This window comes from Schistocerca serialis, chromosome 2 (genome assembly GCF_023864345.2).
Source record: "Schistocerca serialis cubense isolate TAMUIC-IGC-003099 chromosome 2, iqSchSeri2.2, whole genome shotgun sequence".
Lineage (NCBI taxonomy): Eukaryota > Metazoa > Arthropoda > Insecta > Orthoptera > Acrididae > Schistocerca > Schistocerca serialis.
The window spans coordinates 870,788,380-870,800,688 of record NC_064639.1 but is presented as its reverse complement, the minus strand read 5'-3'; the positions used below and the strand labels follow the sequence as shown (position 1 = coordinate 870,800,688).

The following is a 12,309-nucleotide window of genomic DNA, read 5'->3' as shown; positions in this document are numbered from 1 at the left end:
GTTCAAAAATATCAACAATTCGTGTTTGTATACAGCTGACGCGCGATGTAGTGAGTGTGGGATTTGTTGTCATCAATTAGTGGTATCCTAAATCGTTTCATAGGAAAATAGTAAATTATTTAAGATGGGTGAATCTGTGAAAGAGCTGCTACAATTTTTGTGCAGACTTTGTGCGCGGACCGATAAGTCGTGTGTTGATGTTTTCAGCAAGGATGGCAGTAGGCATTTCATTCAAAAGAAGATTCGGCTTTGCCTTCCAGTTATTGTAAGTTGTGGATGGCCTGCAATATACAACATATTAATATATCTTGTTCTTTTTATCTCGTTAGTTGATAAATTCACATTATCGTTAGTGGTCACTTTACTGCTACCAGTCGTACACCTGCATGATTACTCTGCAGTTCAGAATTAAGTGCCTGCCCGCAGCAGAAAAAGTAATTTTGGAACTAAAGCAGGTAAGAGTGTACGGAAGAGTGCGTAATTAGGTGAAGGAGGCATCATCACAATTATGAAGTTTGGTGTGACAGCAGTACCTCGTTTATCTTTCATATCAGTGCAGTTTTTACTAACACGAAATAAGATACTATTGCCAGCCAGTGACTTAGAGGTGCAGTACTATATTTTTACTGCAGTAGTCTATCTTTTTTGACCACGTGTTGCAGAAAACGTGTGCAGCAAAGACATGCAAGTGCGATATTTAATTATGAGTGCAAAACATTTTTTGATGTATATCCACCTCAGCCGCGCAGCTACTGAGGCGGATGTGTTCCATGGGTATTTGCACGATACATCGGATGCAGATATTAGTTACGGAATAGAACGAGTTAGCTGGGAAAAAACCAAGTTAATTTTAGGGTTAGACAATACTTTTTAGATTAGCTGATTCAGGTGTGTACGGTGTAGTTTTTTTGCCTTTACTTTGATTTGAACATGTGCCATTGCGTAAGTTATCAGTGAGGATACGCCACGATACTTGGTTTGCATTGTGTGGAACAGGCAGTTTAATTGACGGTATGTCATTTTGTCCAAAAGCCAAATTCTAACCCTATTTGTCTCTTCTAACTGTAGAAGTTGGTAGATGGGGTTTCATGACTTTTAAATCAGTAAGTTGATATATTGTACATATTTTCAGTCACTAATGTTGTATGGAGTAAAGTTCTGGGGTAACTCATCTTCAAGAGAGAAAGTCCTTACAGCTAAAAAACTTGCTGTATGAATAATATGTGGTGCTGAACCACAATCATCCTGTAGACATCTGTTTAAGAAGTTGGGCATTATGACTACTGCTTCATAGTATATTTATTCTCTCATGAAGTTTGTTGTAAATAATCAGCTACAGTTCAGAAGAAACAATAATGTATGTCACTACAATCAGAAGGAAAAATTCATTACTGCACATTAAGATTTTATTAGCACAAAATGAGGTGCATGGCACTGCAGCAAAAATTTTTGATCACTGTGGTCTGACAGACAGCAAAGTGAAATTTGAAAACAAGCTGAAAAAGTTTCTCCTTGGCAACTCTTTATTCCACAGAAGAATTTCTGTTATAGTAATGTATAAAAAGTGGTGGGTAGGAATTACTAACTCTCACCTGTGTATTAGAAATAACAAAAGTTCAGCATGTAACAATGTTTAGAAATTAATTTCCAATGTGAATGCAAAATGATTCGTTCCACGTCATTACGATTATCATGCAAAATGATTCAAGGAACTTGAAACTAAACTGGCTGTTGATTACTTCTCAGTAGCTCATGGTCTTTTAAGTACTGTGTAATTTGTTGCTTCTGTAATCTCTTAAATACTTTGGAGAACATTGGGAAGAGTAATAGGGGTCAATAATTTTTCAGCCATAAGACTGCTAAACATTTATGAACATATAACTATTTATTTTGAATATGCAACAGGGGTTGAGGATAATTTGAGGGTAACAGAAAAGTCTTCAGATCTGTAACTATGCATTTTCAGTTAAGTGTGTACCTGTACTCTGGTGGAATATGATATATGGAAATCCTGAGGAAATGCTTTGACATGAATGAAGTTTTATTTACACATGTAGATTCTATTCAGTGTGCAAGCATAAGAGATCAACTGCATTGTGTTGTAAACAGATCCTCTTGTAGCTACAATGCATTCACAGAAGGTCAGTGGTTTTTGCTAGTAACACATACCTGACCAGATGTCATCCCATCATATCAGACATAGTTCTGGCATTTGTGCTGACCATATGAGTTGACGGACATCTTAGAGTTTGTGTTGAGTTAAACAGGATGTTTGTGCTTAGATATAGCCCTTCTCGAAGAGCACAACTCAGATAACAAAAAAACACAATGTGGGTTATAGTGAAGGAAGGGACTGTTAGACTCAAAGATGAAGAGGAGCACACAGCATTAAGAATAAATGATACATGTGTAACAGATGTGTGCAGTGTCGCCGAACTTTTCAGTAAGCACTTCATAACCGTTGTTGAAAAGCTGGTTTGTCAAGTTCAGTAGATGCTGCCATGCAGTATCTCAGACCAGTCACTACAAATAACTACAATGATACGAGTGTGACCCTCATAACACTAGTAGAAGTAATGTCCACCATAAAATTGTTAAAATAATAAAAAAAATTCTATGATAATATATCAGAAAAGTTGATTAAACAGTGTGCCTCTGAGATTAGTAACATTTTAAGTTATTTATGTAACCAGTCTCTTACCAGTGGAACATTTTGAGAATGGTTGAAATATGCTGAAGTTAAGCCTTTGCATAAGAAACAAGATAAAGAAAAACCATGAAACATCTGTCCAGTTTCTCTTGTGCCTGCATTCCCAGAAATTTTAGAAAAGATAATATACAGTTGTGTTCTTCACCATTTAACCACAAAGAAAATATTATCCAAGTCACAATTCAGATTTCTAAAGAGTTCCGATATTGAGTAGGCTGTCTGCATATACAGTGAGAATATGCTATAAGTTACAGGCTGCTGGTACATTTTGTGACCTGTCAAAGGTGTTTGACTGTCTACCTCACAATATCCTTGGAAGTAAATTAGAATTATGATGTAACAGGAAATGCTGCAAAATGATTCAATTCCTATATCTCTGACAGAAAACGAAGGCCTTCAATAGGAAAGAGACATGTATTAGGCTATGAGGCATCATCCAACTGGGGACCAATAACATGTGGTGTCTGCTGAGATTCCATCATAGTGCCCTGAGTATCTCTTACATGTATCAATGACCTTTCATCAGTAACATTACCAGGTGCCAAGGTTGTTTTGTTTCCAGATGATACAAACATTGCAATAGATACTAAATCAAGTATAGCCTTGGAAAGGTTGGCTAACGAAATTGTCATAGTCATTAATAAATGGTGTCCAGCTAATTCTCTGTTCATAACCATTGAAAAAAAAATACTCTGTGGAGTTCAGAACTTGTAAAAGGTTTCCTGCAATTATATGCCTAAAGTATGATGACAAGCACAGATAGAGGAAGTTGACAGTGTTAAAATCTTGGGATTACATCTTGATAAAAAATTTAAGTGGAAGGAGCATGCCACAGAACTTCTGAAGTGCCTAAACAAATCTCTATTTGCTATGCAAATGATGTCAGACATAGGTGATATAAAATTGAAAAAGCTAGTTTACTATACTTACTTTCATTGCATAATGTCATGCGGGATTAAGTTCTGGCGGTAACTCATCAAGCCAAGCTAAAGTTTTTTGAGCTCAAAAATGTGCAGTATGAATTATTTGTGCTGTGAACTCAAGAACATCCAGCAGAAGACTGTCTAAGGAACTGGGGACTTCCCCGACATGTTTATTCCTTAATTAAAATTTGTCATCAAGAATATATCTTTTTTTCAAATTAACAGCCTAGTTCATGGTATCATCACTAGTAATAAGAATAGCCTTCACAAAGATTTAAAGTCACTTAACTTTGGCTCAAACAATGGAAACTCCAGGTAGGAATATCAGTGGTGTAGGAAAAGACATGTTGCTGCTTACTGTAAAGAAGACAAGTTAAGTTACAGACAGGCACATTTAAGACACGTACATCAAGATTTCAGCCACAGAATTCATCAGCAAAAGAGAGACACACACCATTCATACAAACAATCAAACACACCTCATGCACACATGACCACCAAATCCAGGATCTCAGGCCAGAATTCGATACGTTAGCTGGTGCTTGACTTACATTGTACTTCATATTAGTCTATCGCATTGCATTTACGTCAGTGGAGCCGTACTTCAGGAATACCTCATTCAGTAATATTTTACTATTATGTCAAGTTTTGTGGTTAACTATCTTTGGTATAGAAGGCATACTTCTAGCAGAATTGTGCTTAGGAATATGTGATACATAAAAGCCTCCTAATTTTATGAGACAATGCATTTTTGTTTTGTTATTTAAATTAAAGATGTTCTTCTGTTAAGATTCACAATTTCTAACTTTATTGTAATAAACAAAGTCCAGACAATTGAAGTTCTTTCATCAGCTGCAATACATTTGCTCACCTGCCTCAGACTCTTTGTGTTAACACTTCACTTACATCCGAGTGATCTTAACATGCTGCTTGCATACAAAATGCTGACACAAATCACATTTTATTGTTCTCAGTACATTCGTTGCTTGTCCACATGTCACGCTCCGTCCACACTTTGGTGGTCCTCTGTATCTCGGGAGGAAGGCACTGATGTTTACTGGGAGGCAACACATTTTCGAGTTTAACCCAACCATATCCATCAGAGGATAGAGCACCACACGTGACCATCTCCTCGTAATGTGAGTGACAGAATAAGCCCTGCATATCCGGTCCACAGGATTGACCCCAGCTTTTGTTCCGTTATATCCCATTACAGTATCTGGCTTCCCAATAACTTCATCTACTGCAACATCATCAAGCATGGTGGAGAGCAATGACGCTGCTTCGTTTTTCTTTGGAACAAAGGAGACCAAACCGATATCCTTTTGGCACCCAAAGAGAAATGATGATACTCCTCTAGACTAAAAAAAAATGTAGAAATTCTTGGTGAACCTTTTTCTTTGTTTTTTCTCAGTTTCCATGTGCATGCCACTCACTTTTCTAATGGTGAAAGCAGCAAAGCGTACCTTGCACACAATTTGCCAATGGACTCATTTCTTTCGGAATCCTTTATGTGAGTCACCAATCTCTTGATAGTTTCTGTAGGCATATTGGAAACGACATATAGACCTGGAGATTGCTTTCCACAGTAGATTTCTTTGTTGCTAGTATAGAAAAGAGTGATATCAGCTAATAAGAAGACTTTGATGCCATATTTTGCTGTTTGATAAGTATATACAGGGTGATTATAATTAAAGTTAAACTTTCAAACTGTTGTAGAAATAACACCACTGGTCAGAATGATGTCAAATTGAAACGGAATATTAGTAAAGAAAGGGAAAAAGTGTGTGTGTGTGTGTTCTGGTCTTCAGTCCAGAGACTGGTTTGATGCAGCCCCCATGCTACTCTATCCTGTGCAAGCTTCTTCATCTCCAAGTAACTATTGTAACCTACATCCTTCTGAATCTGCTTAGTGATTTGTCTCTTGGTCTCCCTCTATGATTTTTACCCTCCACATTCCCTCCAATACTAAATTGGTGATCCCTTGATGCCTCAGAACATGTCCTACCAACCGATCCCTTCTTCTAGTCAAATTGTGCCACAAATTTCTCCCCAATTTTATTCAGTACCTCCTCATTTGTTATGTAATCTACACATCTAATCTTCAGCATTCTTCTGTAGCACCACATTTCAAAAGCTTCTGTTCCCTTCTTGTCCTACCGAGTGAGGTGGCGCAGTGGCTAGCACACTGGACTCGCATTCGGGAGGATGATTGTTCATTCCCACGTCTGACCATCCTGATTTACGTTTTCCGTGATTTCCCTAAATCGCTTCAGGCAAATGCCGGGATGGTTCCTTTGAAAGGGCCGACTTCCTTCCTCATCCTTCCCTAATCCGATGAGACCAATGACCTCGCTGTTTGGCTCTTCCCCCAAACAACCCAAGCCAATCCCTTCTTGTCCAATCTGTTTATCGTCCATGTTCACATCCATACATGGCTACACTCCATCCAAATACTTTCAGAAAAGACTTCCTGACACTTAACTCTATACTTGATGTTAACAAATTTCTCTTCTTCAGAAGCACTTTCCTTTCCATTGCCAGTCTATATTTTATATCCTCTCTACTTCGACCATCATCAGTTATTTTGCTCCCAAATAGCAAACGTCATTTACTACTTTAAGTGTCTCATTTCCTAATCTAATTCCCTCAGCATCACCTGATTTAATTTGACTACATTCCATTATCCTCATTTTGATTTTGTTGATGTTCATCTTATAGCCACCTTTCAAGAAACTGTCCATTCTGTTCAACTGCTCTTCCAAGTCTTTTGCTGTCTCTGACAGAATTGCAATGTCATCGGCAAACCTCAAAGTTTTTATTTCTTCTCCATGGATTTTAATTCCTACTCCAAATTTTTCTTTTGTTTCCTTTACAGCTTGCTCAATATACAGATTGAATAACATCAGGGATAGGCTACAACCCTGTCTCACTCCCTTCCCAACCACTGCTTCCCTTCCATGCCCCTCGACTCTTATAACTGCCATCTGTTTTCTTTACAAATTGTAAATAGCCTTTTGCTCCCTGTATTTGATCCCTGTCACCTTCAGAATTTGAAAGAGAGTATTCCAGCCAACATTGTCAAAAGCCTTCTCTATTTCTACAAATGCTAGAAACATAGGTTTGCCTTTCTCTAATCTATCTTCTAAGATAAGTCATAGGGTCAATAGTGCCTCATGTGTTCCAACATTTCTGTGGTATCCAGACTGATCATCCCCAAGGTCGGCTTCTGCCAGTTTTTCCATTCGTCAGTAAAGAATCCATGTTAGTATTTTGTCCCTGTGACTTTTTAAACTGATAGTTCGGTAATTTTCACACCTGTCAACACCTGCTTTCTTTGGGATTGGAATCTTCTTGAAGTCTGTCTCATACATCATGTTCACCAGGGCTGGCTCACCCAAGGCTATCAGTAGCTCTAATGGAATGTTGTCTACTCCTGGGGCCTTCTTTCAACTTAGGTCTTTCAGTGCTCTGTCAAATTCTTCATGCAGTATCATATCTCCCATTTCATCTTCATCTACATCCTCTTCCATTTCCATAATATTGTTCTGAAGTACATTGCCCTTGTATAGACTCTCTATATACTCCTTCTACCTCTCTGCTTTCCCTTCTTTGCTTAGAACTGGTTCTCCATCTGAGCTCTTGGTTTTCATACAGGTGGTTCTCTTATCTCCAAAAGTCTCTTTAATTTTCCTGTAGGCAGTATCTATTTTACCCCTAGTGATATATGCCTCGACATCCTTACATTTGTCCTCTAGCCATCCCTGTTTAGCCATTTTGCACTTCCTGTCAATCTCATTTTTCAGACGTTTGTATTCCTTTTTGTCTGCATTGTGTATTGCATTTTTATATTTTCTCCTTTCATCAATGAAATTCAATATCTCTTCTGTTACCCATGGATTTCTACTGGCCCTCATCTGTTTACCTACTTGATCCTCTGCTGCCTTCACTATTTCATCTTTCATAGCTACCCATTCTTCCTCTCTTGTATTTCTTTCCCCCTTTCTTGTCAGTTTTTCCCTAATGTGCTCTCTGAAACTCTCTACAGTGTGTGGTTTTTTCAGTTTATCCAGATCCCATCTCCTTAAATTCCCACCTTTTCGCAGTTTCTTCAGTTTTAATCTACAGTTCGTAACCTTTAGATTGTGGTCAGAGTCCACATCTGCCCTTGAAAATGTCTTACAATTTAAAACCTGGTTGCTAAATCTATGCCGTACCATTATATAACCTATCTGAAACCTTCCAGTGTCTCCAGGCCTCTACCACATTTACAACCTTCTTTCATGATTTTTAAACCAAGTGTTAGCTATGATTAATTTATGCTCTGTGAAAATTCTACCAGGTGGCTTCCTCTTACATTCCTTATCCCCATTCAGTATTTGCCTACAACTTTTCTTTCTCTTCCTTTTCCTACTATCTAATTCCAGTCCCCCATGACTATTAAATTTTCGTCTCCCTTCACTATCTGAATAATTTCTTTTATCTCATCATACATTTCATCAAATCTCTTCATCATCTGCGGAGCTAGTTGGCATATAAACCTGTAGTACTGTGGTAGGCGTGGGCTTCGTGTCTATCTTGGCTGCAGTAATGCGTTCACTATGCTGTTTGTAGTAGTTTACCCGTGCTCCATATTTTTATTCGTTACTAAACATACTCCTGCACTACCACTATTTGATTTTGTGTTTATAACCCTGTATTCATGTGCCAGAAGTCTTGTTCCTCCTGCCACCGAACTTCACTAATTCGCACTGTATCTAACTTTTATTTATCCATTTCCCTTTTTAAATTTTCTAACCAACCTACCCAATTAAGGGATCTGACATTCCACGCTCCAATCTGTAGAACGCCAGTTTTCTTTCTCCTGATAACGATGTCCTGAGTAGCCCCTGCCTGGAGATCCGAATGGGGGACTATTTTACCTCTGGAATGTTTTACCCAAGAGGATGCCATCATCATTTAAGCTTACAGTAATGCTGCATGCCCTCAGGAAAAATTACGGCTGTAGTTTCCCCTTGCTTTCAGCCGTTTGCAGTATCAGCTCAGCTAGGCAGTTTTGATTAATGTTACAAGATCAGATCAGTGTATCATCCAGACTGTTGCCCCTGCAGCTGCTGAAAATGCTAAGGCCCCTCTTCAGGAACCATACATTTGTCTAGCCTCTCAACAGATACCCCTCGATTGTGGTTTCACATACGGTACGGCTATCTGTATCACTGAGGCACTCGAGCCCCCCTACCAACAGCAAGGTCCATGGTGCATGGGTGGGGGGAAGGGGGAAGTGTAGCATAAGAAAAATAAATAGTTACAAAATCTTGCAATATATAGCACTGTAAGCATCATAATTTAATTGTACTCAACTGCAAGTGACAAATTAATCGTACAACAATGCCTAAGGTGATCGTTTGATGTTAATCAAGCTGTACTACTCAGTGTGTGTGGGTGTACAGGTGTAATACTGTTAGTTACGTAAGCCCATACACCACGGCAAGGTCATATCACATTGGATGGGAAGAATCGGTTTTTAATTGTCCTAAGGTGAAAAAATGCAAAAAAAGTGTCAATCACATTGGTTTTTAATTGTCATGAGGCTAAAAACCGCATAAAAAGCATCAGTCACATCAGTTTTTAGCTGTCCTGAGGCCAAAAACCACATAAATCAAAATCAAATCGGATTATTAATTTCAGTGTGACTGGCACAAAACATGTTCAGTATGCTGTCCGCCGTTTTCTGCAAGTTGAAATCGAGAAACAGCATGTTCCACAAGTGATAAAAGTATTTCCGGGGTACATGCAGTTTGTGTTGTGCAATGTGTGCCTTCAATGCAGCTAAGTTTGCAATTGGGACACTGAACACATCTTTCAGATAGCCCCACAGCCAGAAGTCACAAACATTAAGATCAGGTGATCAGAATGGCCAGGTTGTAGAGGAATGGCAGTTGATAATTCTAGCATTTCTGAAACAGCAACTCAGCAGCTGCTTAACTGGATTTGCAATGTGCAGAGGTGCGCTATCTTGCATAAAAAAATCATCCCATCCACACAGTTGGAGAGCTGGAAAGATGTGGTTGTGCAAAAGACACTCCTAGCACTTACCAGTGACAGTACAGATGACAGGACCGGAAGCACCTATCTCTTCAAAAAAATTTGTCCCTATGATAAATGATGCCGTAAACCCGCACCACACAGTGTTCTTTTCAGGATGAAGTGGTACTGGTTGATTTATGTGTGGATTTTTCATTGCCCATATTCAACAATTTTGTGTCTTGACATATCCTGTCAGATGGAAGTGGGCTTTGTTTGTCCACAAAATCTTCCATGACCAATTATTGTCCACTTCCATATGAACAACAAATTCTAAAACAAAGGTCTCTCTTGCTGGCAGGTCAACAGGAAGAAACTCTTGCACATTGGTAATTTTGAATGGATAGGAAAGAAGGATATTTCGTAGGATTTTTCGCACCATGCTCACGGGTATGTCTAATGTTCGGGCAATTCTCTGTGCACTACATGTTTGCACACTGCCACCCACCTCCTCCTGCATTGCTATGGCCACTGCTTCCACTGATGTTGAATCAGTTCATTTCCTCCCTCTACCAGGTTGCACACAAAATGAACCTTTCTTCAGATTTCCAAATCATTTTCTCAAGTCCCACGGCAATCATCAGACCAACACCTTTATTCAAACCCTTCAGTGTCCAGAACTTCTGCAGAGTGACACATGCATAGTCATCATTCTTGCAATACAGCTTTACAAGCAAAGTGCAATCCTGCATTGAGACAGTCATGGCGAACGTCGCAGACATGATAGGAGGGAAAGCCGTGTACCCGGCGTGTTTATACCAATTTCAGTGGGTTGTGCACATGACAGGTGTTTTCATGTACGTATTCTGACACACACAGTGCAACCTGTTGATCAATTTTCACACTGTTGTTTTCTTCTGCCATACGTTTTTCTCTTCTCCGATAATATTCCATTGCAATTTGACGTCATTCTGACCACTGGTGTTATTTCTACAGCATTTTTAAAGTTCAACTTTAATTATAATCACCTTGTATACTGAATAAAACTGCATCATCCACAGAAAGCCTAATGATTTTCATCTGTGGCGATAAACTCACTGGTATTGTTTACTTTTTGCAATTTGCCCTGAACTCATCCAGAGCTACATGGATGGGTGTTAATTTGTCATTTCCTTTTCTCTGATCCCGAGTGGTCTTGTCATTAAAATGTAAACACCCAAGCATGAAGAGAAAACTCTTGAAACTCATCACAGCACAGTTTATTCTATTCCTGAACCACCAGTGCCCCTTGTTTGGTTTTGTTTATTCACACTTGTGAGGTAAGGTAATCTCAGAAGTGTCATTATCTTAGTTCTGGAAGTTAGACAAATATCTCTCTCTCTTGAATACAACATGGTTTCCTTTTTATGTTCTTTTTCTTCTTCTTCACTTCATGTATTGGGCAAGTTGCGTATTATGGTACTCATTTCTTGTCAGGGGTTCCTATATTTCTTATTCTAGTGCATTTATAATTTAGAGCCTTTATTGGGAATCTTTCTCTACCCACACGGTCTACAAGTTCCATTTTCTCCTCTTTTTCTTTATGTTTTCATGTGGGTTTTTATACCTAAATATTTCCTTATATCTTCATTTCTTTTTTGATTTTCCCTTGTAACTCCTCCCACTCTCCTTAGAAATCCCATTTCTTGAGCCTGTATTCTACTGTCTTGGTGTCTTGTTGTTCTCAATGCTTCAGTTCCACAAGTATGGGTTGGTACTGCTATTCCTTTTGAGTAAGCGTTTGATAATATGAGTAAAGAAATTCTATGGAATATCATGACTGAACGAGGTTACCCATCTCACCTCATAAATGCTATTAAGAATCTATATACAAACACCTGTCCGCCTGCTTAGCTGGGTGGTAACTTGCTTGCCTCCCATGCACTGGACCTGGGTTCGATTCCCGTTCGAGGTGGAGATTTTCTCCGCTCAGGGACTGGGTGTTGTGTTTTTCTCATCATCATTTCATCCTCATCATCATCTGCAAGTCGCCCAATGTGGCACCAACTGAAATAAGACTTGCACTTGGCGGCCGAACCTGAATGGGACCTCTCGGCCAGCAATGCCATATGATCATTTCATTTCATTATACAAACACCGAAATTGTTACATGTATGGGAAACATAACAACAAAGCCAGTGAACACAAACAAGTGGGTACAACAAGGATGATGTATTTCTCCAACACACTTCAAGCAGATGAAAAGTTTTGTAGATCGTGGCACTAGACGTGTATTTTATATACAGGTGACCTAACTCTGATTACAGAGAACGAAGATGACCTTCAGAAGGAAGTCTATAAATTGCAGCAGATAGCTTCAAATTACAACCTAACATTGCCGGTAGATAAAATGAAAGTGATGGCATTTCAGGGCAGATAACCAATAAGATCTAAAGTAGTCTTCAATAATAAACTCTTGGAGTAAGTAAAACATTTTGAATATCTAGAATGTGATATCACTTATGAATATAACCATGACATGGACCAAAAATGAAATAAATTTACTTTGTATGTGGAATGTTTAATATTCAGTTAACATTTTTTGTGTAGTTCACAACAATGCCAATAACAGTCAAAGATACGTTAATTTCAGGCCTAACTATCGAGATTTTG

At 38.7% G+C, this 12,309-nt stretch overlaps 1 protein-coding gene across 4 annotated transcripts in view; it reads left to right on the top strand.

Annotated features, from left to right (window-relative positions):
- LOC126458189 (platelet binding protein GspB-like) overlaps positions 1 to 12,309 on the top strand; it is an 86,868-nt gene continuing 74,559 nt past the window's right edge. For 2 of the 4 annotated variants that reach the window (XM_050095067.1, XM_050095066.1), the window contains exon 1: positions 1 to 265. In XM_050095067.1, the coding sequence (XP_049951024.1) occupies positions 125 to 265 (141 nt within the window). In that variant the 5' untranslated portion in view covers positions 1 to 124. Of the gene's footprint in view, positions 266 to 4,725; positions 4,773 to 12,309 lie in introns of those variants that run through there. The other 2 variants (XM_050095068.1, XM_050095070.1) reach the window with 2 other exon arrangements.